This window comes from Microcaecilia unicolor, chromosome 14 (assembly GCF_901765095.1).
Source record: "Microcaecilia unicolor chromosome 14, aMicUni1.1, whole genome shotgun sequence".
Lineage (NCBI taxonomy): Eukaryota > Metazoa > Chordata > Amphibia > Gymnophiona > Siphonopidae > Microcaecilia > Microcaecilia unicolor.
This window is the reverse complement of record NC_044044.1, coordinates 34,076,357-34,104,356: the sequence shown is the minus strand read 5'-3', so window position 1 is coordinate 34,104,356 and position 28,000 is coordinate 34,076,357. Positions and strand designations below refer to the sequence as shown.

The 28,000-nt window shown below is 43.6% G+C and overlaps 2 protein-coding genes across 2 annotated transcripts in view; one reads left to right on the top strand and one right to left on the bottom strand.

The window, feature by feature from the left end:
• The window catches only part of FOXJ2 (forkhead box J2), a 584,760-nt gene that overhangs the window by 34,697 nt on the left and 522,063 nt on the right, over positions 1–28,000 (bottom strand). The gene's annotated exons all lie outside the window — the stretch shown is intronic.
• Positions 1,826–17,128, top strand: LOC115457688 (solute carrier family 2, facilitated glucose transporter member 3-like). The gene is made up of 10 exons (XM_030187234.1): positions 1,826–2,019; positions 7,843–7,941; positions 8,279–8,442; positions 8,716–8,956; positions 10,579–10,741; positions 11,956–12,143; positions 13,130–13,234; positions 13,455–13,556; positions 14,156–14,356; positions 16,521–17,128. The coding sequence occupies exons 1-10, from the start codon at positions 2,002–2,004 to the stop codon at positions 16,845–16,847; spliced, it is 1,608 nt and encodes a 535-aa protein (XP_030043094.1). The 5' UTR covers positions 1,826–2,001; the 3' UTR covers positions 16,848–17,128.

Genomic DNA, 28,000 nt, shown 5'->3' with positions numbered 1-28,000 from the left:
CTAAGCTGGCGTGTGTGTGTGTGTGTGTGTGTGTGTGTAGGCAAAGGCTGGCATAGAATCAGGGAAGGTGAGACCGAGCATGCACATTCCTTCAGCTCATTGGTTAAATGCAAGGAGGAGCTGCTCATGGGCTTCCTTCACAAGCTACACCCAAACATACTTCCAATAATTTACCCTACATTAATTGCACAAACATAGTCAAGAAGAGTTTGAGAAAATGGGCCACCTCTTTGAAACAGGGCTGTGGCCACTCTCCTGTTTGGCGCAGAATGAAGGATCATGCAGAAAGCTCGGAAGTGCTCAAAACAAATAAAAACTTGGACTGATGGGACTTTTACCACCATTCATACATGTAGTCCTGGAGGGATGAAAGTCCCGAGGGTGCTTCCTCTCTGCACAAAGTTTGGTTTTTGCCCCAGTTTTCCATGAAGTTGCAGAACATTAACCCCTGAAGCAAACTCAACCTACAGTTGCATTGCCCTGCAGTTTCACATTTTTCTTCCCCTGACACACAAATCTGATTTGTGACTTGAGAAAAGAGCCTTTTGTTCAGTTGTGACATGCTGTAAGGGAATAGCTGTATAGTTTCCATGTGTGTGTATTCATTTTATTTATTGCATTTGTATCCCACATTATCCCACCTCTTTGCAGGCTCAATGTGGCTTACAATTCATCATGGATAATGGAAATTCATGTAAATAGTCCCATAAGTACATAAATGTTGCTATACTGAGACAGACCGAAGGTCCATCAAGCCCAGCATCATGTTTCCAACAGTGGCCAATCCAGGTCACAAGTACCTGGCAAGATCCCAAAAAAGTACAATACATTTTATGCTGCTCATCCCAGAAATAAGCAGTGGATTTTCTCCAAGTCCATCTTAATAATGGCCTATGGACTTTTTTTTAGGAAGCTATCCAAACCTTTTTTAAATCTCGCTAAGCTAACTGCTTTTACCACATTATCTGGCAACGAATTCCATAGTTTAATTACACGTTGAGTGAAGAAATATTTTCTCTGATTCATTTTGAATTTACTACTTTGTAGCTTCATTGCGTGCCCCCTAGACCTAGTATTTTTGGAAATAGGAAACAGATCCCAGGCTTAATGTTTGCTCAGGGTAGGACAGAGAGTCCCCCCACCTTTCTAGCCTTCCCTTTTCCTTGATTTGGCTGAGGGGTTACCACAGCACCTCTCCTGCTGTCTCACTTCATTGCTTTCCATTACAAGAAAGAGGTGCTGCATGCTTGCAACACCCCTTCAGACTCTCTGCTGTCTATTTCGACAGCAGTATGCCCATTGCCATGACAACATCAATAGAAAAGGGACCCAGCTGCAGTCTGTAGATGTCCTGAAAAGAAGATGCACCTGTCCAAGCAGTGACATCCACCTCCAGTGTGTGTCTCATCAGCAAGTGCTACAAGGGCTTCACATAGCCACAGCTTCCTCCCCACTTCCTTCAACCTTCCCCATCGCTGAGTAGCAAAAAAACCCCCCCCAAAACCCTCCCACATGCACGTATACACAAACACAGCACAGAGAATTGCACACACCACATGCATGCACAGACACCACAGAGAGTTAACACATATATCCCACAGAGTTACAGACACACATTCGTACACATACCACCCACACACAAATGTAGGCACATGCATCACGCACACACCACATGCACAGCACAGACAGCAGCAGTGCAAGCTCTCTCTCCCCCTCCCATGAAATAAGGTTGTACCCAATGATTCTATGATGACGTCTAAACCTCAGATCCGCCTCATTCCCTTTTAGGAGAAGTGTGAGTGTGAACTGCAGTCACACTCTAGACTGGGGTATTGAAGGAATCCAGAAGATAAGCAGCAGAGACAGACTGTAGTCCAGGGAGTGTGTGTGTGTGTGTGTGTTTGTGTGTGTGTGACTGTGGGTTAGTGCTTGCTGGTACACCAGGATCTGAGAGGCATTTTCTGCAAGAGAGGGAATAATTCCAGGAGACCTGCAGAGAAGATGGAAACACAGAGAAAGGTAAGAAGACTGAGCCAGGGTGTAAGTGCTTAATCTCTATCTGGGACCATGTTCTGATGTACAAAGGTGTGACAGGATGTATCTTGCAGTATGCAGAACATTGCAGATTCTGTTTAGTACAGAAATGTCCACTCTTCCCCCAAAGAGGTTCACTGCCTCAGGGTGACACCATCTGATGATGCGGACTCTTCCGGAGCATTCCAATGGAAAGCTGAAGAACCCCCGTAAGTGTGTGCCACAGGTCCCATGTTCCCATGGCATGCACCTCCTTTCGGCTTTCTCCCTTAACACTGAAGGTCAGGTTTTGCAGCTCTGCTCTACTGCTCTGGCAGGTTTCCTTTTCTCATTTCCAGTTTCTCCTTTTACACATCATGTGCCTTTTAATTTGAAATTCTCTGATATGTGCTTTGATGGTTTGAAGGTTTAATTCTTTGATTTTTAGCCCTGCTGGCCAGACTCTTTTTCAGACTGCTTCTGTAAGACCGCTCAGCTATAGCCTCTTTTCAATTTTTGAGTCTTCTGTTGGTTAAAATGCCTTCTCCTGCTTTTGCATCAGCTTTTTTTTTTTCTGATAATGACAGAGAGGATAGTGGCTTCAAGAAGTAGCCAGACGGTAGTCAGAAAATGTCCATGTGAGGAGGAGGATGTATTCTGTCACTAAGAGTCACAACATTTCAATAGATCTGGATACAGTCTTATCTGAAAGACGTGAAAAAGGAGTCACGAGCCAGGTTGACCACTGGAGATTCAGAGCAGCTGAGGAAGGCTCCGACTCCCTTGGCACCTAGGGCCTGATGCAAAAAGCTTACTGTGCTTGGAACGTTTTCTTCAGACAGGTGGTAGTTTATTTAAAGCAAACGTTACTTACAATGCTACCATTCCCCAATGCAAATGCATTGCAATGAGCTCATTAGTATTAAAATGAGCATTCCAAGCAATGCACAGACCCGAGTGCCTACCTTTAATGTTCAAAATGTTGTGGCACGTCTGGACATATACAGTGCAAGCAGACTGCTCCCCATGGTAGGCGCTCATGGACCCCTGACCTACCCAAGACCTTTAAAAAAAACTTCCCTGCTAATCCAGTGGACCCCCCCTCTTGAGCCCCACCCCCCCTGTGCAACTCAAAAAAACTCTGTGGTGCTCTAATGTCAAATGCATTGGACAGCTTCAAGTCACAAACAGTGACCAATGCACAAGGGTCTGTGTATCTCATTCGCTCCCTTTGTGCATCTGGCCCCTAGTCCAATGGGTAGATCCAGAGAATGAGACAGCCATGGAGAAACTGTACTGTGGATCCCCTGTGCACAGCACAGACAGTCGGGGGAGTCTGCAGGCTGCATTTCTACTCCTGAAGTGACTGTGTGAGGAAAGCAGGCTTTTTTTTTTTTTTTTTAAGTTCAGTGGGTTTAGTATATGCTTACTGTGCTTGTTTCAAGAGGTCCAGCCTATTAACTAGGGTGGAAAGAAGATCAAATGACAACCAGCATGCTTAAAAGATGAGGTGAAGAGAAGATGCTACTAGAGCCAAAAGAACATCCTTGAAAGACTGGAAAGAGGATCCGAATGAAGAAAATAAAAAGCAACTTAAGTACTGTCAAGCTAAGATGCAAAGCATTAATAAGGCTAGAAGAGAATTTGAAGGAAAACATGGAGACAAAAACTCATAGTAACACCTTTTTCAGATACATCAGAAGCAGAAAGCCTGTGAGGGAATCCATGGGACCGTTAGATTATGAAGCAGCAAAAGGGGCACTCGGGAGGACCAGGCCATAGCGGAGAGATTGAATGAATTATTTGATTCTGTCTTTATGGAAGAAGAAGTAAGGGACCTATCTGTACCAGAAACAGTTTTTTCAAGGGTGATGATGCGGAGGAACTGAAAGAAATCTCGGTGAACCTGGAAGTGGAGGAGTGGCCTAGTGGTTAGGGTGGTGGACTTTGGTCCTGGGGAACTGAGGAACCGAGCTCGATTCCCACTTCAGGCACAGGCAGCTCCTTGTGACTCTGGGCAAGTCACTTAACCCTCCATTGCTTGCCGCATTGAGCCTGCCATGAGTGGGAAAATAACAAAAATAAAATAGATACTATTGGAGATTCTACATGGAATGTTGCTACTATTGGAGATTCTCTACATGGAATGTTGCTAGCAACATTCCATGTAGAAGGCTGCGTAGGCTTCTGTTTCTGTGAGTCTGATGCCTGTACGTACGTGCAGGATGTCAGACTCACAGAAGCAGAAGCCTGCGCGGCCACATTGGTGATCTGCAAGGGCCGACTTCTACATGGAATGTTGCTAGTGGAATAGCAACATTCCATGTAGAATCTCAAATAGTAGAAACCGTGGAGGAGTGGCCTAGTGATTAGGGTGGTGGACTTTGGTCCTGGGGAACTGAGGAACTGAGTTCGATTCCTGGCACAGGCAGCTCCTTGTGACTCTGGGCAAGTCACTTAACCCTCCATTGAGCCTGCCATGAGTGGGAAAGCGCCGGGTACAAATGTAACAAAAAAAAAGGGCAGCAGATGCGTCGTGTTTCGGCCCGCAGGTTTGTACTCCATAGAGTCCAAGCATTCTATAAGGTTATCTGGAAGAGAAAACAGCAAAATATCGAACATTACCTGTATCACATTTGGTTTACCTTAAGATCAGCATACATCCAACCAAAGACTCCTAAAGGAGGCCCTTGTGGGCCGAAACACGACTCATGTCGAGTCCTGAATGTTTAATAAAGGTGTTAGTTCGGAAATCGTCTGCTGCCCTTTCTTTTGTCACCTTTGTTGTGACTGGTTCATCTGTGTGCCTGCAAGGGTTACTGTTCTTCTGTTTTCCTGCTGAAGAATAATCCAAACCATAGTTACCTGAGGCTAGGGTCCACACCTTGGGAGTCAGCACTCAAGAAAAATATCTAAGTGTCACTGTAGACAATACGGCAAAATCTCGTGCCCAGTGTGCAGCGGCGGCCAAATAAAGCAAACAGAATGCTAGGACTTATTAGGAAAGGGATGGTGAATAAGACCGAAAATACTATAATGCCTCTGTATCGCTCCATGGTGCAACCTCACCTTGAGTATTGTGTTCAATTCTGGTCGCCATAGCTCAAAAAAGATATAGCGGAATTTGAAAAGGGTCAAAGAGCGACCAAAATGATAAAGGAGATGGAACTCCTCCCATGTGAGAAAAGGCTAAAGAGGTTAGGGCTCTTCAGCTTGGAAAAGAGATGACTGAGGAGAGATATGATTGAGGTCTACAAAATCCTGAGTGGTGTACAATGGGTAAAAGTGAATTGATTTTTCACTCATTGAAAAAGTACAAAGACTAGGGGACACTCAATGAAGTTACATGGAAACACGTTTAAAACAAATAGGAGGAAATATTTTTTCACTCAAAGAATAGTTAAACTTTGCTGGAGGATGTGGTAACAGCAGTTATCATATCTAGGTTAAAAAAAGTTTTGGACAAGTGTCTGGAGAAGAATTCCATAGTCTGCTACCGAGAGAGACATGGGGAAAGCCAGTGCTTGTCCATGGGATCAGTAGCAAGAATATTGCTACTATTTGGGTTCCTGCCAGGTACTTGTGACCTGGATTGGCCACTGTTGGAAGCAGGGACTGGGCTAGATGGACCATTGGTCTGACCTAGTATGGCTATTCTTAAGTTCTTGTGCACAGTGTGCAGCCTGTAGATGTATCTGAAGATGTTCTGAAGGAAGTCAGGCCTTATGTTAAGTCCTCTTCAGTCACTGTAAGTCTTCAAGAAGGAGCAACACAGGCAAGATGTAGGGGTGGATGGCCAATATCTGAAGTCCACTGTAAGAGTTGAGTGGCTTGACCCTACCCACAGCACCTAGTGATCCCTCTGCTGCTGCTGCTCCTGTTCTGGGGAGCACTCCAGGCTGACTATTGAGCTTCAAGTGTGCAGGCTGAATTCAATGCCAAGCTGTAACCAAACGTCATCCATCTCAGAGACATTCATTGATGCTCACTTATGCCATGAGTTACCAATTGTCACTGATAGCTTGGTCAGCTCTAGGATCAGTCTGTTTTGACTTTGACTACTTGTGCTAATGTCCTTATGAGCTAGAAGAGGAATTCTCTCCTAAACTCCCTCAGACTCCTCCATGGGCAAGGAGCGTATGCCCCCCTTCTCAGATGTTGTATAGCCTCTGATGAGGTCTATCCCTTGTGGAAGAATGTAGGGCACCATTATTTGGTCTCCACAAAACAGTTGATGGCAATGCCTGCCCATTGCAAAATTCCATGCTCTTTCAACTGATAAGAAGGTGGACACCAAAATAACATGTCCATGTGACTGAAGAATTCAACTAGTCCCAGTTGTCACACCAATCTTTGAGGGTCAATCTATACTGGAAAAATTCCAAGATGGCAAAGAAGTATGTTATTTTAATAACATGTTTTACAGCTCATCATATGCCTTAACAGTTCAAGGTGGGTTCAAAATCAAAGAAACCAGATACAGTTTTCTGGGAATTACAAATTCAAACAAGTGAAAACAAGAACCAAAAAGTACCACAATTAAGACATTCTTTTTGCAGGAAAAGACAAATTTTATAGATTCTTTCTAAATACAGTATATTATGAACAACATCGCAGTATACATGGGAGCTCTCCTTGGTATGTTGTCTTTGGTGCTTCTATTGGTACGTTGTCTTTGATTCCCCATACCTTGGTGCCCCCCCTCGATATGTTGATATGTTGTCTTTGATTTCCCATCCCTTGGAGCTCTCCTTGGTATATTGTCTTTGATTCTCCATGCTTTGGTGCTCTCCTTGGTATGATGTAATTGATTCCCTATACCTTGGTGCCCGGATAGGAAACTGGTTAACTTAGGATAGCCTTTTTGGGTTGCTAGCCGAGAACCTGCCCTGAATATCGCTGGCACCTTGATAACTCCCAGCCCCATCCTGACTCCAGGCCCAGACCATCTTGAGTAGCTAACCAGGTATATCAAGAATACCAGGGCAACTCCCGGTGGCCACCCTAGACCTGGAAATTCAGTGCTGGTGGCCAGATAGGAGTTGACACTGAACATCAGGATCTAATTCATTTGTGCACTGCTGAATCTGAGCATTTCCTCTAGAGCCCTCTCAGGTCCACCTGCCTTTCTGGATTTACACGCGAGAGGATTAATTTCTTTCTGGCATTTCTCTGATCTTCAGATTTCATCTCTTCATGGAGGTGCTCAAAGCCCCCAGACCAGAACTGCTAAATCAGGTTTCGTTTTGGGTTTATGTGCTGTCCACATGTCCTATGTTTGAAGTCCTATTATGTTTGGAAACCACCTCACACCGGTAGAAATGATAATGATATAAAGACCAAATTAAACTGTAGTCTCTGGTCCCTTCGCTTTCATACAGCTTTATTGTCATGTACTTGACCTTTTTTTTGTTTCAAGGCTGCCTGATAGTCCTTTAGACTGTAAAACTAGGTGGATATAAATAAGAACATAGGAATATCTGTACTGGGTCAGACCGACGGTCCATTTAGCCCAGTATTCTGCTTCCAATAGTGGCCAATCCAGGTCACAAGTACCTGGCAGAAACCCAAAGAGTAGCAACATTCCATGCGGAACCCCAAAGAGTAGCAGCATTCCATGCGGAACCCCAGCGTAGCAACATTCCATGTGGAACCCCAGAGAATAGCAACATTCCATGCGGAACCCCAAAGAGTAGCAACGTTCCAGAATTTGACTGGTGCCTGGTCGGTCTGACTTGTTCTGTCTTTCTCTGCTCTCTTGCTTAGGGAGTCTCTGGGCTCTTATAGGACCTCTCTAAGAATCTGACTGTGTTCTTTTCATTTACACAGAAGCAGGTGACCGGCTCCTTGCTGTATGCCATTTTCATCTCTTCCATTGGTTCACTGCAGTTTGGCTACAACACTGGTGTCATCAATGCACCGGAAAAGGTAAGGTATGGAGAGGGGGCCAGCAGATTACCACTGTTGTGCACTGCCAGTTTATGTGGGGCGGTGTCATGGTTTAAATGACAATGAGATAAATTTCAGGTAGTTATTACATGGGGTATTTGGCGATATCATGGTGCAAATGACAGTAGAGTATTTCAGAGAGTTATTATATGGGGTGCGTGGCTGTATCACATTGTAAATTACAGAGAGATATATATTCAGAGAGTTGTTACATGAGCTTTTTGGCTAAATGTCAGTAGGATGTATTTCAGAAAGTTTGGTTGTATCTCAGTGGAAATGAAAGGAGATGTATTTCTTTCTTCTTACCTTTCCATAGATTATTCAAGAGTTTTACAATGAGACCTACACCCGTCGCAACAACGGCACATTCATAACAGCTACCTACCTGACGTCACTTTGGTCTGTCTCCGTCGCTATGTTCCCTGTTGGGGGTATGGTTGGCTCCTTAACTGTGGGGTTCTTCGTGAATTTCTTTGGCAGGTACGTCATGATATCAGTTCATTTGTGGGAGGGATAGAGATAACTAGCCATGGAAGGCAAAAGACAATGTTAGGACATGATCAAAGAGTCCTGTCTGCAATGTCTGGAGAAGGATATGAATGGAGGAAGAAACAAGAGGCAAGGTTGTTTTTGTGTTTAGTCGCACAATGTATTGACCTGGCAATAGCTCACATAGATGGTCAGTGGTTGTACTAAGGTCTTCAGGAGTGACAGATCACAGACCCCTGAAATCTCTTCTTCTTGCTTTGACAGGAGAAACTCCATGCTGTTTGCAAACGTTCTTGTTATTGCTGCCGGGGCCCTAATGGGCTTTGCCAAGCTGGCCTCCTCCTTTGAAATGGTGATCCTTGGACGCGTTATCATTGGCATGTACGCTGGACTCTGCACAGGCTTTGTACCCATGTACATTGGGGAAATCTCACCCACCAATTTGCGTGGAGCCTTTGGCACTGTCAATCAGTTGGGTATTGTTGTGGGCATCCTGATTGCACAGGTAGGGGGAGATCTTGCTTGCTTACTGCATCTAAGGGGTGGGGATCTAACTCGGTGGGTGTAGGTTTGGGAGAGTATTTGGCCTGCTGTGGAAGGGGATGGGGTAGAGCTGAGAAGGGCTCCGAGGTTGGATTGGGAGGTTGATCAAGCCTTCTGCAGGAGCTTCTTCTGTGTGTGTGTGTGTATTTATGTGTACATGTGTGTGTATATCTGTGCATTTGTAGTAGGGGTGTGTGTGTATTTATGTGTAGATGTGTGCATATCTGTGCATTTGTAGGAATAACAAGTATAGAATGTTTGGGAAGCTCGCCAGGTGCCCTTGGCCTGGATTGGCCGCTGTCATGGACAGGATGCTGGGCTCGATGGACCCTTGGTCTTTTCCCAGTATGGCATTACTTATGTACTTATGTGTGTGTGTGTGTGTATCCGTGCATTTGTAGTAGGTGTGTGTGTGTATTTGTGTGTGTGTGTGTATCTGTGCATTTGTAGTAGGTGTGTGTGTGTATTTATGTGTGTGTGTATTTGTGTGTGTGTGTGTATCTGTGCATTTGTAGTAGGTGTGTGTGTGTATTTATGTGTGTGTGTGTGTATCTGTGCATTTGTAGTAGGTTTGTGTGTGTGTGTATTTATGTGTGTGTGTGTGTGTGTGTATCTGTGCATTTGTAGTAGATGTGTGTGTGTGTGTGTGTGTATCTGTGTATTTATGTGTGTGTGTATTTATGTGTGTGTGTGTATCTGTGCATTTATGTGTGTGTGTGTGTGTATCTGTGTATTTATGTGTGTGTGTGTGTGTATTTATGTGTGTGTGTGTATCTGTGCATTTATGTGTGTGTGTGTATTTATGTGTGTGTGTGTATTTATGTGTGTGTGTGTATCTGTGCATTTGTGTGTGTGTATTTATGTGTGTGTGTGTATTTATGTGTGTGTGTGTATTTATGTGTGTGTGTGTATTTATGTGTGTGTGTGTGTGTATCTGTGCATTTGTGTGTGTGTGTGTATTTGTGTGTGTGTGTATCTGTGCATTTGTGTGTGTGTGTGTATTTATGTGTGTGTGTGTGTATCTGTGCATTTGTAGTAGGTGTGTGTGTGTGTATTTATGTGTGTTTGTATCTGTGCATTTGTAGTAGGTGTGTATGTGTGTGTGTGTGTATCTGTGCATTTGTAGTAGGTGTGTGTGTATGTATGTACATGTGTGTATATCTGTGCATTTGTAGTAGGGGGTGTGTGTGTGTACATGTGTGTTGTGTATGTGTAAAACCTGAGCCTTCTCACGTAACAGTGCTCTTAAACAACTTTTACCTTCATAGGAGGGTCAGAGGGTCTGTTCCATTTCTCCCATCCCAATAGGGTTGCCTTTCTCTCCTGCTATTTACAAACGGTCATTATATGTTTACCATTTCTAGTACAACTACCCCCTCCCACTCCTGTTCTTGTGCAGTTATCTTTCTATTTTTAGAGCAGCAGTGCCCCCAGTGTTTGCACAGAGTAATAACAGTGAGAGCAACAATAGTTACCAAATGGAAAACCAGATTTTCTTAAAGATTTCTGCTGCCTTTTTTTGTTTGATGGAATATCAGTTTTAATAATTCATGTTACTAAATAATCCTTCTTCCCCTGTGGCAGATCTTTGGTCTGGATGTCATTATGGGGACCAGTAGGTTGTGGCCTCTGCTGCTGGCCTTCACCGTGTTTCCTGCCATAATTCAATGCGCAACGCTACCGTTCTGTCCTGAGAGCCCGCGCTTCCTTCTCATCAACAAGATGCAGGAAGAACAGGCTCAGAAAGGCAAGTGAGCTGGGTCTGAGCTGCTCAAGAAAGCTTTTCCCCAGTACGACTGAAGTCCAGCGCATTTCTAGCCAGTATTAGACGCCAGGGTTTCTGTGAAAGCATCTAAGAGTTGCATCTTAGATGTAATTATTTCTGTAACTTATCATATTTTTGTAAACCACTTAGATATTTTTTTTATTATTTGCAGTATAGTATCTAACCCTTGACCGGAAATGGGCGATACGTCCCTGTTCCAAATGTTTCCACTGGGGGCAACACAGAGCTGGAATTAAGCAGCCAATGGGTGGGGAAATATTTATAGTGTCTAAATGTAATTCCTACTGAGCTTGGATTAGAAAGGCGAGTAATTACATGTAAAATCATAAAATCCTGCTGGTTTTGTTCAGGCTACAACTGAGCCCTAAAAGAAGGTGGATCCTTCCTGCGTATCCCCTTCCTTCTCTATGATCTGGAGGACTTGCAGCAGTGCATTGTGGATCATAGAAGTAACTCTTAGCTGCTGGAAATACCTCTCCAAGACTTACATGTCCATTTAATTTAATTTCGTATGACTTATAAAGCCCACTATTTCCAGGGAGATTTCACCTCTAATATATATGACCTTATGTCGCATGTTAGCACAAACCATAATAATAATAATAAGTGTTAATATCCAAAGACACAGCCACTGTCTAAAGATAAATGGAGAACTCACCTGCTCATTTCTCTGCCCAGGGCTCAGCCCTTCTCTCCATTTAGGTAGAGGGGAAATGGGACTTGATATACTGCCTTTCTGAGGTTTTTGCAACTACATTCAAAGCGGTTTACATATATTCAGGTACTTATTTTGTATCAGGAGTATGTCGTGTGGTCCTTACGTAAAAGGATAACATTATCCCTTTAAAGTTAGATAAAAGAATCAATTTATCCTAAATAGTAGGTGCTCTCTGCATGTATTTTAACCCCATTTCTGCAAAGCCCATGCCACCTCCCCGATATAGATAGGTTTACTTTAGCAGGCATTGAATTCTCAGTCAAAATGTAAAAAAAAAACAAATCATTAATACAGTTTAGTTTCAGCTGCTACTTGAGTAAATACTTCGGAATATTAACCTAAATGTGGGTGCTGTATACCTTGTGTCTGGTCTTGGGGAGTTGGATACGATGCAAAAAGGTGTGTTATATTTCCTGGAGGAGTGAAGTAATAAAGCTCGTTGCTTTGTACTCCACAGTGCTTCAGAAACTCCGCGGTACCAACGATGTGAGCCAGGATATCCAGGAGATGAAAGAGGAGAGCGTCAAGATGTCTCAGGAGAAGCCTGTCTCCATTCTGGAGCTTTTCCGCAACAGGAACTATCGGCAGCCCATTGTCATTGCCATCATCTTGCAGCTGTCTCAACAGCTGTCCGGTATCAACGCTGTACGTAATGCATCCTGCATCCCACCACCTCTCAGTTTCTCACCTCTTTCTATCCTGCAGTCTGATTATTCAGCTTATTCAGTCTCTCTTTCTTTCTTTCTTTCTTTCTTTATTGCATTTGTATCCCACATTTTCCCACCTCTTTGCAGGCTCAATGTGGCTTACAATACATCATGAATGGTGGAGAAGTATAAGAAATAAGCATTTAGTATTACAGAAGGATCTTGGGTAACATGACATTGATAAAACATGATAGTAGTTTAACAAGCAAATATTATAAGACACTTCTGGATATATGTATAGGAGTTCACATTTGTTGATCTTTGTGGTATGCCTTGTTAAAGAGATGGGTCTTCAGTAGTTTGCGGAAGTTAGCTAGTTCATAGATCGTTTTTAAGTTGCGCGGCAGTGCGTTCCAGAATTGTGTGCTCAGGTAGGAAAAGGTTGACGCATGCGTTAGTTTGTATTTTAGACCTTTACAGTTGGGGAAGTGAAGATTAAGGAATGTGCGGGATGATTTTTTAGCATTCCTGGGTGGTAAGTCTATCAGGTCTGACATGTAGGCTGGGGCATCTCCTGGAGGCCTGAAAACTTCCCTTAAATTGGACCCATGGTTTGTTCTTAATACAAAAAGGCAGCCTTGGTCCCTGAGTTTGTCTTACTGAAATGCACCCAAACCCAAGCCCAATCCCAGACCATTTAAGGAATACAGAGCTGTACTAAGTACGGTATCGATGTCTTCCCTTCCCTGTGTTGTGTCAAAGAACCGAAGAAGAAGCTGGAGGTACACTTCTGAACTGCTGATCTCTCTTCCATCAGCCTTGGGTTTTCTTGGGATGTGTGATTGATCATCCCCGACCTCTGTGTGTGTCTGGCAGTTATATACTTGGTCTGTAGCAGTGATGGGTGTATGGTTGGACATCCCTGACCTCTGAGTGTGTCTGCAGCAGCTGAATACAGTGTTAACGTTTTTTTTTTCTCTACAGGTGTTCTACTATTCCACCAGCATTTTCAGAGATGCCAACGTGAAGGAACCCATCTATGCCACCATCGGAGCTGGGATTGTGAATGTGGTGTTTACTGTTGTCTCAGTAAGTGACACCTCAGTCTGAGTCAGAGGAGTGGATGTGAGGACCTGCTGCTTCAGAAAACTCAATGCACATTGGGGGGGGGGGGGGGGGGAGCAAAGAAAATTTAGGAAAGAAAAGGGTAAAAGTGTGAGAGAAACTATGAAAAGTGAAAGTTCCCCGAGAGTGGAAGGCTCTTCTACTCCCTCATTCATTTCTCTAACGTGTTTTTGCTCCGTTTCAGCTATTCCTTGTGGAGCGGGCAGGACGCCGGACCCTGCATCTGGTGGGACTGGGTGGGATGACCATCTGTGCTGCTGTGATGACAATTGCATTGAATTATAAGGTAAGGTCCAGGGCAAGACCACCTGCAGCCACTGACCTGAGATAAAGGCAGACCTCACATTTAAGGAAAGAAGATATAGATAGGGTGGGGGAGGGAGAAGAGAGGGTACTTACAGACAGCGTAAGGATAGGGGAATCTCTAGGGCAGTCATCAATAGGGTGGGGTAGGGAGAAAGGGGGTATTTATAGACTTTCTCTGACTATAAGGACTAGGAAAGACATGGATAGGGTAGGGAGAGAAGAGCGGGTATTTATAGATTATTTTGGAAATCTCTGAAATCATTTGTATTTACTAAGTGTGTAATAATTAATCATTAGGTCTCAATCTGTATAGAATTAGTTATTTTTAGTATATTCCTGGGTACACCCTTGTGACCTGCATCAAATCTCTAATTGGAAAAATTTGTGGAATAGAAGAAACGAAGCAATGTAACGTATTTACAGACAGTCTCTGAATATAAGGACTGGGGAATCTTTAGGGCAGTCAGAGCTGGGTTTGAAGGGAGGGGACAGTATTTATAGACAGTGCTTGACCAGGGACAGGGGTACCGGGTGAGATTTTTCTGCCTGTAATTCCTCTCTCTTCTGCTTTCTTTTCAGTATTTGCAATGGATGAATTATATCAGTATAGTGGCCATATTTGGCTTTGTGGCTTTCTTTGAGGTGGGCCCTGGTCCCATCCCATGGTTCATTGTGGCTGAGCTCTTCAGTCAGGGACCCCGACCAGCAGCCATGGCCGTTTCCGGCTGCTCTAATTGGACAGCCAACTTCCTGGTTGGGATGCTCTTCCCCCTTGCAGCGGTAAGATAGAGGTGAAAATGTCCGTAGAGACAGAGGTGAAGGGGAGGGAGGCAGGTGTATCTGAAAGTTCCAAAAATGTTTGACAAATTCCCTCCATGAGAGACTCCCGAGAGAATTAAAAAGCCATAGGGTAGGAGGCAATGTTCTGTTAAAAGATAGACAACAGAGGGTAGGGTTAAACGGCCAGTTTGCCCAGTGGAGTGCCAGAAGGATCTGTACTGGGACTGGTGCTATTTACCAAGATCTAAGGCGATCAGATTTGCAGACGATACGAAAACTATTCAAAGAGTAAAAGGTAACGCCAAAAAATGTGTTTCCAAAATGGCGAGCACCAGTTACATTCAAACAACAACAGACCGAAAAAATAACTTAAGTCTTTTTTTCCTCTTTGTTATCCCATCTGTGGTGTGAAAAAGTTTAAAGGAAGTCCCTAGAAGTCCAAGTTGAGGATTACTTTGAACGAACTGAATACAGAGTTCCTCCACTTGGGCTTTCTAGGGACTTCCTTTAAACTTTCTCTCTCTCTCTCTCATTTCTTTTGATATTTACAAATAATGTTATTGCTAATTTTTTTTCATAATAAAATTGGAAGGGTTTCCGAAATAAGGAGCACTGATGATATATAGAGCATGATAGTGAGCCGTTGTCACGGTTAGACTCGCTAATCAACAGGCTTGGCTGAAGGATCAGCCTATACTGAATTCTCCTTATGTTTCCCTTCTTTAATATATTTATACACTTATACTGAGAAGTGTGGAATCCTTATCGGTTACCCTATAATACCACATTGTGATTGACTTAGAAAAACAGTATTCTTAGGGATAAGCAGCGTGGAATCTATGTTTTGGATTCCTGATAGGTACTTGTGACCTAGATTGACCACTGTTGGAAACAGAATATGGGGCTAGAGGACCTTTGGTCTGTCCCACTGTGACAACTTTTAAGTTCTTATGGAGCCATAGTCTGGAGCTGATAGAGGGGAGGAAGGGCAGGGAGTAGAGATGAGTCCTTCTTTGGGAGTACAGGAAGCTGCAGAGCTCTCCTATTGGTCAGAAGCTAAAGAGGGGGACCAGGTCTGGGAGAGCTCTCCTGTTGGCCGAAGCTAAAGAGGGGACCGGGTCTGGGAGAGCTCTCTTATTGGTCTGAAGCTAAAGAGGGGACCGGGTCTGGGAGAGCTCTCCTATTGGTCAGAAGCTAAAGAGGGGGACCAGGTCTGGGAGAGCTCTCCTGTTGGCCGAAGCTAAAGAGGGGACCGGGTCTGGGAGAGCTCTCTTATTGGTCTGAAGCTAAAGAGGGGACCAGGTCTGGGAGAGCTCTCCTGTTGGCAGAAGCTAAAGAGGGGGACCAGGTCTGGGAGAGCTCTCTTGCTGGTCAGAAGCTAAAGAGGGGACCGGGTCTGGGAGAGCTCTCCTGTTGGTCAGAAGCTAAAGAGGGGACCGGGTCTGGGAGAGCTCTGTTGGTCAGAAGCTAAAGAGGGGACCGGGTCTGGGAGAGCTCTCTTATTGGTCTGAAGCTAAAGAGGGGACCGGGTCTGGGAGAGCTCTCCTGTTGGTCAGAAGCTAAAGAGGGGGACCGGGTCTGGGAGAGCTCTCCTGTTGGTCAGAAGCTAAAGAGGGGGACCGGGTCTGGGAGAGCTCTCCTGTTGGTCAGAAGCTAAAGAGGGGGACCGGGTCTGGGAGAGCTCTCCTGTTGGTCAGAAGCTAAAGAGGGGGACCGGGTCTGGGAGAGCTCTCCTGTTGGTCAGAAGCTAAAGAGGGGGACCGGGTCTGGGAGAGCTCTCCTGTTGGTCAGAAGCTAAAGAGGGGGACCGGGTCTGGGAGAGCTCTCTTATTGGTCTGAAGCTAAAGAGGGGACCGGGTCTGGGAGAACTCTCCTATTGGTGTGAAGCTAAAGAGGGGGACCAGGTCTGGGAGAGCACTCCTATTGGTCTGAAGCTAAAGAGGGGACCGGGTCTGGGAGAGCTCTCCTGTTGGTCAGAAGCTAAAGAGGGGGACCGGGTCTGGGAGAGCTCTCCTGTTGGTCAGAAGCTAAAGAGGGGACAGGGTCTGGGAGAGCTCTCTTGCTGGCTGAGTATATATTTTCCTTGCATCAGAATATATGATGATACAATAAGCGAGAAGCAAACATGCTATTTTTATTTAAACTCTTTACTCCTTCTTTGCAGAAGTACTGTGGCCCCTTTGTCTTCATCATCTTCATCATCTTCCTCGTCATCTTCTTCATCTTCACCTTCTTCAAAGTTCCTGAGACCAAAGGCCGCACCTTTGAGGAAATCTCCCGTGGTTTTGAGAGCACTTCCTTGAAGCCCAGCCCATCAGAGAAGGGTCCCATGGTGGAGCTGACTAACGTCAGCCCAGTGAAAGATGAAGATCCCACCAAAGCCATCGATACTATTGATGAAACCAAAGTGGCTATTGCTACAGCTCCTGACACAACCCCCACTAATTCCACTGCCACAAGTACAGCCGTGGCCCCCTCCACTGGTGACTAACTTCAAGCTGTGTGTGATGACAGGACCACATCACATTCCCTCCCAAGTCCAAAAAGAATGGGATAGGTCACAGATGTTTCTTATTGCTGGAGTTTTTTTGGAAACCATGTTTTTCCTTGTGCTAGAAGCACAAGCAGTGTTTGTGTTTTTCAAAGTCGATGGTTCTCACTGTTTTGATTTTGGAAGAAACATTACTAAGACCACACTCAAATCTCCTCCTCTTGCATCTGCCTGAAGAAGGCAGGAAAAAAATCCCCAGATGCCGGGGATGGGAGGGGGGGTGGTGGAATGGACTATTTGCTCCCCCAGAAATTCTGTTCCAACCTCCTGTGTGAATTTGGTCATATCTTCATGTGCCTCAATTTAGGAAGTTGTTACCTGAACGTCTTCAACTGTTTCATGACACTGCCTTTATTCTCTGTTGGTGGAGAAGGTGTTTGGATGGAGAGCAGAATCTCAGCACCACCATTTTGTAACAGAGGTCCTTGTTTCTAAAAGTGGGGAAAGTCGTAGTCACCTGATTCAAAAATTAATGCTGGGGTTACCAGAATATAAGAGCAAAGAGGTGATAGGAAATATTAGAAGCCGTAGAGGTAAAGGAGGCATCCAGGTGGCTGAGGTGTGCGACTGGCTACACTGGGGGGGGGGGGGGGTCATCCGGCAACTGGGTCTTCTAGAAAGCTGCACATACTGTAATAGCTCAAAGATTAGTGGAAACACAGGCGTCAATGCAGCCTGGAATAACTACTCGAGGGACCAGGAGTCCTGTCGCCTATTTTATTGAAGAGCCTGGAGGTCAGACATTGGAAACGTAACCAGGTGGGGATCTTGTACGCTCAGAGAAGGAAAAGAGAATGAGAAGGGGTGATCTTGTGGACAGCCCTGCAGTGGGAAGGAGTTGGATAGAATCGTTGAGCATACTCGGGGGGGGGGGGGGGGGGTCTTGTGCTGTTACTATGTGTGAAGGCTCTTTGCTCTTAGCAAGATCCTAGTAGGTGCACATGAAGAAACCAACCACCCCTTTAAAAGAAATAGCATTTATTTTGTGGTTTGCGTATTTGGGTGACATCTGGTGGACAGTGAGGGAATTGCCTGTTACCTGGACTTTTTAAAGCAGTTCCCCTGTTAAAGGGATGGCCAGTTCTGAACTTATTTTGCATAGGTCATTGTGTGTCTTTCTACCTCCTGAAAACATTTTCAAGAACAATATGTTGCAATGAAGCCTTTCGTCTTCCCCACATGTTTGGGAGGAGGAGCCAACCTTGGACAGAAAATCTTAGAGAACAGAAACTGTCTAGACTTTACTTTTATTTAAGTGTATCTGGTTGTATTTGTAAATATTTATTTGTAAGAAGCTGAGGTACTTGATGTGTCAAACAGAGATGAAAGAGCCCACGTGATGCTTTTCTGTTCACCAGAGGTAGTGAACGCTTCATCTAAGGGAGATAGGTAGGAAGGAAAGAGGGTGGCCAGCTTGCCCCAGGGAGGAATGGCCCTAGCTCACTGGAGAGCTTACCATAAACAACAAATGTTCTCTTATCCTTTCCCTCCCGTGTGTTTGAGCTGAAGGATAGATTTCTGCTTTACACCCCTGGCACTCATGGGACGGCTGAGAAAAATGGCTCAGCTCAGATGGACTCGTGAACCTGAAAGCACATGTACATGGACACTCGAGCATGCATATACACACGTGTACGTACAGATGGACATAGAGACACAAAGACTCCTCGGGGGTCTCATTTTGAAGATGGGGAGAGGGATTTTGGCCACTTCTTTCTTCCTGTTGTAATTGTGGTATGTCTTGTATTGCCGACTATTAGTGACACTGTTTTACCATTGCTGGGTGGGGGTGAGGGGGGGATTTGAAGGATAATGTTTAGGTTGAGGCAAGGGATGTAGATTTAATTTTAACTCTCAGACTGCCTCCCTTTCACTCCTAGGCACTTCATCCCTAGGAGATGTAACCTGGCTTCAAATTTGCCCCATGAAGCCACGTCATGATCCTTCTTCCTAGGCCATTGTTAAATGAAATGTAACCTAAGGACCTCAGAGAGGAAAACACCTCTTTTTTTTGAAAATGCCAAATCTACTTGTATATTTTCTGCTTGTGGAGGGGCTTTTCGTGGATCTGTGGAATCTTTTGCCACTTTCTCCTGCTTGCTTCCAGTGTAATCAGAATGAGCTACAGTTAAATAGAGGTTGTGTGTGTGTGTGGGGGGGGGGGGGGGGGGGGGGTGAGGTACATATACAAGGATTAGGTGCATTAAGTAGTAAAATTACAACAAATCAAAGAAAATATTTCTTCACTCAATATGTAATTAAGCTCTCAAATTCGTTGCCAGATAATGTGGTAAAAGCAGTTAGCTTAGCAGGGTTTAAAAAAAGGTTTGGCTACTTTCTTGAAAGAAAAGTCCCTAAACCATTATTAAGATGGACTAGGTTCTGGGCTGTGCACTGGGACTGCTTCTATTACCCTGTAATCATGTGACCTAAACACTGCCCCTAAGTGTTGCTGTTGCATATTGACTGGGACTCTCCCCCTCCCCCACCCCCTCCATTCTGGTGGGAATGATGTTGGGAAGTCCCCATTGCATGCAGGGAGTTGTGGTCCTGCATTTACCCTTCATTTCTCGAAAGAAAACCTGAACTGCAAATCCCAGCATGCAATGCGGCAAATTCAGGACTGCACCAGCCAGGTGGAGTACTGGGGGGGGGAGGGGTGATGGTGAGCTGCAGTTTGTTTGTCTGCCAGAAATGAAAGCGTTGCACTCAACTCAGTAACGCTGCACCTACACAGACAAATCTCTTACCCCTACCTCCCAGGCGAATGTAAAAATTCCTCTTACTTTCTTTCCCAAGCCCCACTTTCTGTTTTCGGGAGCACTGAGATGTCCAGGGAAGTGATAGGAGGCATCTCCCTTCTGCTGACCCCTCCCTGCAGCTTTGTTGGGGAGAAGGGGCACCACCTGGTCCTTGTGCAGGGCCACCCAGACAAATCCCTAACTCCCACCCTCGGGCTGAATTCTTAAAAGAAATGACACATTTGGGGTTTATTGTCAACGTTTTGTCAGTGTCCAGTGATGTCAGGTATATATTTATATAGAGAGAAATGTATAGAATAATTATTGTGGGCTGGGAAGGAGAAGAGCTGGTGTTTACCAGGTATGACAGGGGAAGCTAAAACCCCTGAGGTGTTTACAGGGACTACAGGGTAAAGTGGGGGTAACTGCAGGGGTAATTACAGGGTAATGCAGTTCCCCTCTGTTTCCCACCTCCAGACCTGGCTACGCTTCTTCAGGAGGACTTTTGGTTCAGTCCCACCTGAGTATGTAAGTGAAAATGTGCAGTGTAATAGGGGAAGGGTTCTGTATCCATGTGTTGTACCGTGTGTCTCCGAGACCCCTCCCCACCTTCAGGGCTCTATGCAGATGTTTTGTTGCAGGTGCATTGTGTGGAATAAACTCAGTCCTGGACATAGTGAAGACCGTGTGTGTGTGATGTTTGCCTACAAAAGGTTCCCATGGGTGCTAGAGTTAGTACCGGTGAAAGGAAGACGATAGGGCTTGAGATAGCAGAGGCGCCAAATTACCAGTTCCAGGAGGGAGATTTTATTTCCAACAACCTTACCTTGAAGAATTATGGTACCTGTGGCACTGATTTCAAATGGGGATCACAAGGGACTACAAATCCCACACTGCACTGGGGATGTAAGTTTATTTATTTATATCCAACATTGTGCCAAACAAATTCAGGTTCAATGTGGCTAACAGGAAACAATTACTACAGTACAATGCAAGAAATGGACAAAGTGCCTCTGAAAGTTTGAAACCAGGAGTAACCTAAAATGTCCCCAGTAGAACTGGGTAACTTGGCCGTCAAAGGGCAGGCAGTAGAAACACAGAGAATGATAGGAACAGAGTTAAGAGCTTGGGTCAAAAGCATGGGAGGGGGTGTCAGTATGGAAAATGCACCTACTAGTTCAGGTCAGTTTTCAATAGCAGGCTCGATTCATAAGTTTATATTTCTAAGTTAATTTAGGCAGCAACAACCCACATAAATACCGGTATTCTAGTCATTTGCATACATGCAAATAAGCAGTTTCTAGCTAAGCACTATTCTCTGGGTATGCACTGATATTCAATGGTGTGTATTGCCATAGATGGAGTTTAGGCAGAGAGTGTGGGGGGGGGGGGGGGGGGTGGGAAGGGAGGGAGGGAGGTGCACATTTATAAATGTTACAATCTCAGCACAACCATTTACACCAGCTCTTTCTTCTCAAATATGGGTGCATAAGTGACCTGTTCTGCTGCTTTTCAATAAATGAATTAATTATAGAATAGAGTATACCTACTAAACATCACTGAATGGAGAACCTTTTGACCTTCCCCTGTCAGCCCCAAATCTGATGCACCAAAAGTTATGCACTTAAGAGCTGCTGAATCTTTCAACATGGATGGAATCTCATTCTATAAAGATAAATATTTAGCAAACTGTATACTATGGGTTGGTGGAAAGATCACCTCATGCCAAAAGAAAGCCCTATCATTGATGGAAAGGCTTTTTCATTTGAATAGTACCATTAGTTGTCTCAGAGTAATCATTGACTCTTCTCTTGGGATGACCCTCAGATTACACAAGTGGTGAAATCTTCATTTTTTTTCATCTATGCAGGTGTCACCATATCTGAGATTCTCTCTTTCTAAATGTCCTCCAGAAAGTGGTCCAAGCCATTCGATCTTCTCAACTTGACTGTTGTAATATTCTTTACTTGGGTCTTCATAAAAATACAATAGCTAAGCTCCAATTGCTACAGAATATCCCATAAAATAATATAAAACTTAACGCGAGTTATTCCAGTTAAAAATGCTCCACTGGCTTTCATTCCCTGCAAGACACAAATTTACCTTGCTCTCTTTCTTTTAAAATCTTGCATGGTTTTAGTCCCTTTTACCTATCATCTTGATCCCTTTGTGCTAATAAAATTCAACCTCTCTCTGCCCCTATCTCTAGGAAACTTTTAATCTGGAAGCAGATGTTGGTAGGAATTGATCCAGAATTGTGGAACTCGCTATCTCTTGAATTAAGATTAGAGTTTGATTATTAAACTTTTAAAAACTTGGCTTTCTCTGACATCACAATCAAGGCAACCAGAAACCTGTAAAAAAAAATCTTCTTTTTCCCCTCAGTGTCTTTCTGATTTGTTTAGAATTATGTTCCACGCATTTTCAGGGTTTGGTTTTTAACCTGATTCCAAGCATCAGCAACCATGTAGGAGCAATCTTTTATGTTCAATTCTCTTATGAATTGGATCATCCCACGTTCATTTTCTATGTCAGCCAAAATATGTTTTTGTAGCAGTTTTCTGTAAAGTCGTTTCAATGAAACAATAACTCCTCGATCCATTGGCTGCATTATAGATGTCATATTTGGTGGCAAAAAAAAGCACTTTGACTCTATTTTCCTCTCACTCTAAGCTTTCTGCTGTAGGATGTGAAGGTGCATTGTCCAACAACAAAAATGACATTTCCATCTTTTCCTGAACAAAGCTGAAATCTTTTCACCTCTGGTATGAAGCAAGTGTCACACTAGTCAAGGAAAACCTCACAACTCCTACGGGCTTTTTTTTTGGTCTTCTGTACAACGGTGGAGTTATATATGTTTTTGAATTCATGTGGATTTTAAGATTGACCAACCAGCAATAATTCCAGCTTATGATTACTGGTTACATTTTCCCCAACCAACAGTGTGACGTGTTCTTTAGATGACTTGAATCCAGGAGCAGATTGCTCCTTGTGACTAAAACCAGTGATTTACTGGGGAGCAATTTCCAATTCATTATAAACACAATCAGGGTCATAGTTCTCGATAAGGTTATTAAATTGAACAAGAAAACCATTAGCTGCTGGTAAATTCGCAGAAAGTTTTTCACCATGGTTTTTCAATTTGCCTTATTCCATGGTGGTGCTTCAAATTTCCAAGTCATCCAGTGCTGGCTTTGAAGTCTGAATCCCCCTGAAGTTGCTTAATGAAAACCATTGCCTTTTCAGCTAAGAGTGGCCCAGAAATTGGATGGCCCAATTATCTTTTTTTTCCAGGAACCAAAGATGTACACCTTTATCTACCTGTTCAAAAGTGACCTTTTCATGTTTTTTTCTGGAACAACTCACTACTTTTTTTTTCAAGAATGGAGATGTAGGTTTACAACAGCATCGCTTTGTCTTTTTATGTCAGACATTGTTGATGTTCTTACACCATATTCTTCTGCCAAATTTCCCCCTGACACTCCCTTTCTTAATTTCTCCACAATGTCAATTTTGTCTTCTACTGACAAAATGTACCTTTTTCCACTTTGACGCCATTTTTAACACTGCTGTATCCCTGTTCTTGTGTGAATCTCAACGGGAAAAGCTTTTCTCTGCCGTATATCCACAAGCGGAAAGGTTTATCCGTGCCATATGTGAGTCAGGAGGAAAAGGAAAGAGCAGGTTTTTCTCTGCTGCTGTCTCACCTCTCATGTCATTTCCTGCAGCAGACAGCACGGGCAATGAGGATGATTGGCTGGGAAGGTACTGTACTGTTCTACAAGGAGGGCAGATAATGGGTCACAGTCTGTCCATAGTGCTAAAAGCTCTATTCATCCAACGTGGGTCTAAAATTAGCACTTGACTTGAGGTGTTCATGGCTCTGAATGTCCTGTTCCCACAAACCCTAGTAGGTTAGAGAGCTACTGCTACTGAAAAGGTGTGAGCAAGTCCAAACCCAAATAATTCTCAGTCAATGACTGATTCAGCTGTGCATACTGCCAAATGGGCTGTTTTTCCGCCCAGTGATGGGTCTATAATACTCAAGTCCTCATTCTGCTGTCCAAGGTGCTGAATATCCTGTTCCCCCATTGTAGATTTGTAATGGATTTTCATTCAGCTGTCCGTGGTGCTGAATTATCAATCACCATCACCACCTTCCCCTCCCTCATGAGCATATAACAAATGACTGGGGCCCATATTATTAGGTATTTATAAAGTGTACATTTAGATCTTTTTTTCCCTCAGCTAATTAGATGTGTATTGAAGGTACAAAAATCAGTGTTTTCATTCCACAGGTACCATTGCTGGGCACTGTCTCTGGTTGAATCAAATATGTGTATCTGTTTCACAGAAAATGAGATGAAATGATAAGGCAGGGGAGGGGTGAGAGAGTACTAGTGAAACTGGTGTTTTTTCTGTGTTTGTCTACTAAACACCTATTTGAATTTGTTTGCATTGGGGTGTTTTATCAGCATTAAAACCTAAAAGCAGAAGCTCTATGTATCTATTTAAGATGTTCCTGCTAGAAGCAGTTTCTTCCTCACCATTTCCATTTCTAATTTAGTAAAGGCTAATGTCATATACTATTTTTCCTTAAAGTACTGTTCTTCATATATTATATATAGATAGATATTTGGAGAATTATGCAGCTGGAGGCATTGCCTTTCATACCCAGTAGATGCTTCATATTTAAAAATTGCAGCATGGTGTTTAGGGATACTGAGCTTCCTTTATCCACAGGACATGCTGCACCTCGGAGGACTGGGCTGGTGGAAGCACTGTCCTTCATTTTCAGGACACAACACCATTTCCCAATAACCTATCATGGTAATAGGGTTACTCTTCAGATTCAAGACTTCTCTGTTTCTGTTGCTCAGACCGCGGAGAGAAAGATGACCTGTATCTTGGCTGTTAGTACATTTATAGCATTTTATGCAATAGAACCTGTTCCCATATCTTGCTGAACTCGGCTAGTCAGAATGACTGACAGCAGTTGGAAGTGTATTAATTAATTGTGGCCATATTCTAACCAGCCCCTTTGGCAAAGGAAACTTGATTAGCAGACTGTAAAATAAATCAGTGAAATATAGACCTTTTTTTTTTTTTTTTTTTACAAAGTAGCACTTATAAATCAATAAAAGAAAGAGTTCCAGTGTGCTAAAGAGAAATCCCAGAGCAAATCCTGGGTTCTGATGCTTGTCCAAATTGTCTCTTCTCCTGCGAGGCAGCTCTGTAAACTTACCCCCTGCTCCAGAGCTACTTCCACTGACACTAGAGGTCTTGTTTACTAAGACATACTAGCATTTTTACTGTATGCTAAACGCTAGAAACACCTATATATTCCTGCTGTGTGTCTTTATCGTTTAGCACACGCCAAAAATGCAAGCACGCCCTTAGCGCTGCATAGTAAACAGGGCCCTAGGTGTTACTATATGAGTGCAGTGGAGTCCTCTTTGAAATTCATTGCATTAAGTTTCAAACTGCTTTCAAATCCATTTTCAATGTACTCTAGGATGGTGAGCAAGAGGTCAGCATGTATTGTGAACTGGGTTTCCAAACTCACTGGTTGAGGGCAAGAAATTAAGGTCTTCTTCCAAGAACCTGTGGGTCACAAATTTCTCTCTCTCTCACACACCACTGCAGACCTTACCCATAAAACTTTCCTGATTTAGGGGAAGATGCACTAAACTTAACAAACCAAATAACGAGTCAAATACAAGCCATTAACAAGGAAGTAGATTACCCTGGCATGCACTAAAAGCCATTTTCCGACGGCAGTAGCAGCTAACAAAAACGGAATGCAAATGAGTAAACAACAATAGTAATGTGAATGTGTCGCGATGCACTATTAATATCGAAGAATGCACAAAACGAATCCGAATCCTTTTCCGTGATATATGGAACGTGTGGTCAGAGGCTGCCGGTAAAGTCCAACGTTGCCATAAAGCATGTCATAACACGTCTATGTAGTGCATGCAATGTTTTGACGCGCTATATATGTGTGGTACGTGCATGTGCACATGTCTGAGAAGTTACGGTTACACGAGGGAGAAAGCCTAACTTCTCCGATATGGATGTGCTGTGGCTGGCACAGCCCTTCATAATAAATGAGAAGCACCTTTTCCCCAGTCCAGGGAAAAGGCGCAGCATATTTAGGCTGGACAAGGGGTGGAAGATGCTGCAGCGGCTATTCAATAAGCGTAGCTCATACCCCAGATCCGTAAGTATTGGCAGTGATGTTTGTATGTGCGTGTTAAAACCTGTGTTTCACTAATGACCATTTGTGTAATGGCTGGCAGTGTTCACCATTTTTCTTTATACTGCCAATATGAACGCTAGTTATGTGCGTGTACAAAAAAATAGGTGTTTTCTACAGGGTGGGGTGAAGCTAATGAGCATAACAGTACATCATTGGTTTCTTGATATTTTTCTTTTCACCTGATTACCCGTCTTCTTGTTTTACAGGTTGAGGAGCTGAAAAAAAGGGCACGGTCCTTAAGAAAGGAAAATCTGGCCTCTGAATTTTCCCAACCCTTTAATCTCTGGATCATCCCTTATATCTCTGACCTGAGCAGGTCAGTGAAAACCACAGATAGCTGCTCATAAAAATTCCAGCAGATTACAGAAATATTTCAAGTTGTGAACATCCCAATCAATAAATCTTTTCTCTTAAGTATTTGATGCTTAATATCTGTATAAAATATGTCTTATAGCATTAAATATCGAACACCTTATCAAAGTAGCACCATATGCAAGGTAAACGTTCCCAATGCTAATAAATAACAGATAAGCACTGATTAGAAAAGAAATCATCTTAGGCCCATAATTACTACTTTTACTAAATCACACTAGAGATTCCCAGCTGCAGCCCATTCATTTTAACGGACTTTGTTGCATGGGAATCGCTGGCTTATGTCTCTTGCTTCCTTTTCCTATGGACTTGTCTTATACAATATTTTCAAGGGATGCACTTGATTTTTGTCGGATTCTGCCGGAGGCCAAATTCTAGGCTCCCATTTCCTGCAGTGCTCAGCCCCCAGGAAGTGTGTTTTAATATTTGAAAGTATGATGTCCAATTACACGTCTTTACAGGTTTGTTCTGGGAGGGGCATTAAGGTGATCATGATTGTTGAGTTTAATTATTATAATCACTGGGGGGGGGGGGAGGTTAAAATTAATTGGGATGTTCAGGGCGAAGGATTGCCTGTGTCACCTGAGTTCAGGTGAAGCTTCCCTGGCAGACTGGTGGGTGACATGGGAGAATATTACAGTGTATTCAAGGCCTTCGGTGGTCTCTCACCATTGTATCTGCAGGCTCTGTAGGGTTATCACCACCCTTCAAAGGGTTTTGTCCAGAGAATCTCCACCAACCACAATTACCGCTTTAAAAAAAAAAAAACAGAGGAAAGTGGAAACATGATTACATGTTTCTGGAATACATTCACAGTGGGCTTATGGTTTGAGGATGTTATGTTATTGTTTGATAAAAGTGAAGGACATTTTTTTTTCAAGCAAGCGTTTAAGTAAGGAAGATGCTGGTAGAGATTTTGAAGGGTGCATTTATCTGAAATGTAAAGGTGATGTATTGACATCTGGACTTTTCTGGTTTTATTTTCTGCTGGATTTTTTTTTATTGCTCTGTATATCTTTTTTATGTGTTCTGTCTGTTATTGCTATATGTTGATGTTGTGAGCTGCTTAGTGATTTTAAATTTGTGGTTTATTGATATTATAATTAGAATTAAACACTGTCTGATGATCCTGAGACCTGGCGAGACAAGACCTTCACCTTTTTGGCACTGATTTCATGGCTCCCCAGTGTAGCGGCCACATCAGAATCCCATTCCACCAGTGTGGCTCCATGTCACACCTCGTGGTTGGGGGCAGGAATGGAGCTATAGGACCTTATCTCAGACACAGCACTTTGTAAGACAGGAAAGGAGAACTGTGTACTCAAAGGGCATGACATGACTCCATTCTCGTTCTGATTTTGGTACTCAAATTATAGAAAATATTTCAGCAATATTTCAATATATTTTTTGGTTTTCTTCTGTTAGTGACCCTACACCTGCATCAGGTGAGGCTCCAGCCCGTCTGCCCATCCCTGGCAAACAGAAACAGAGAGGGGCAAGAGAAAGCCCTGGGGGAGGGGGAAGGGTGGAAAGAGGAGCTAAGTGTCCCAGAAAGGAAGAGATCTGGGAACAATGGGATGAGAAGTGTGGAGCCAAGCATCAAACACCCGCCCGACTTTGCCCAGGCTCCAAAAATCACAGGGTGTCTCAACCCCACTCCTCCAGCCCAGGCTGCATTTCCCTTTTCATCATACATTACAATTTTGGGCAAAAAAAAG

Bases quoted from the DNA above. Each gene is read 5' to 3' on its own strand.
- LOC115457688 (XM_030187234.1), top strand. The intron at 13,235-13,454 runs GTAAGTGACACC...GCTCCGTTTCAG, and splicing joins TGGTGTTTACTGTTGTCTCA to CTATTCCTTGTGGAGCGGGC. The intron at 14,357-16,520 runs GTAAGATAGAGG...CCTTCTTTGCAG, and splicing joins TGCTCTTCCCCCTTGCAGCG to AAGTACTGTGGCCCCTTTGT.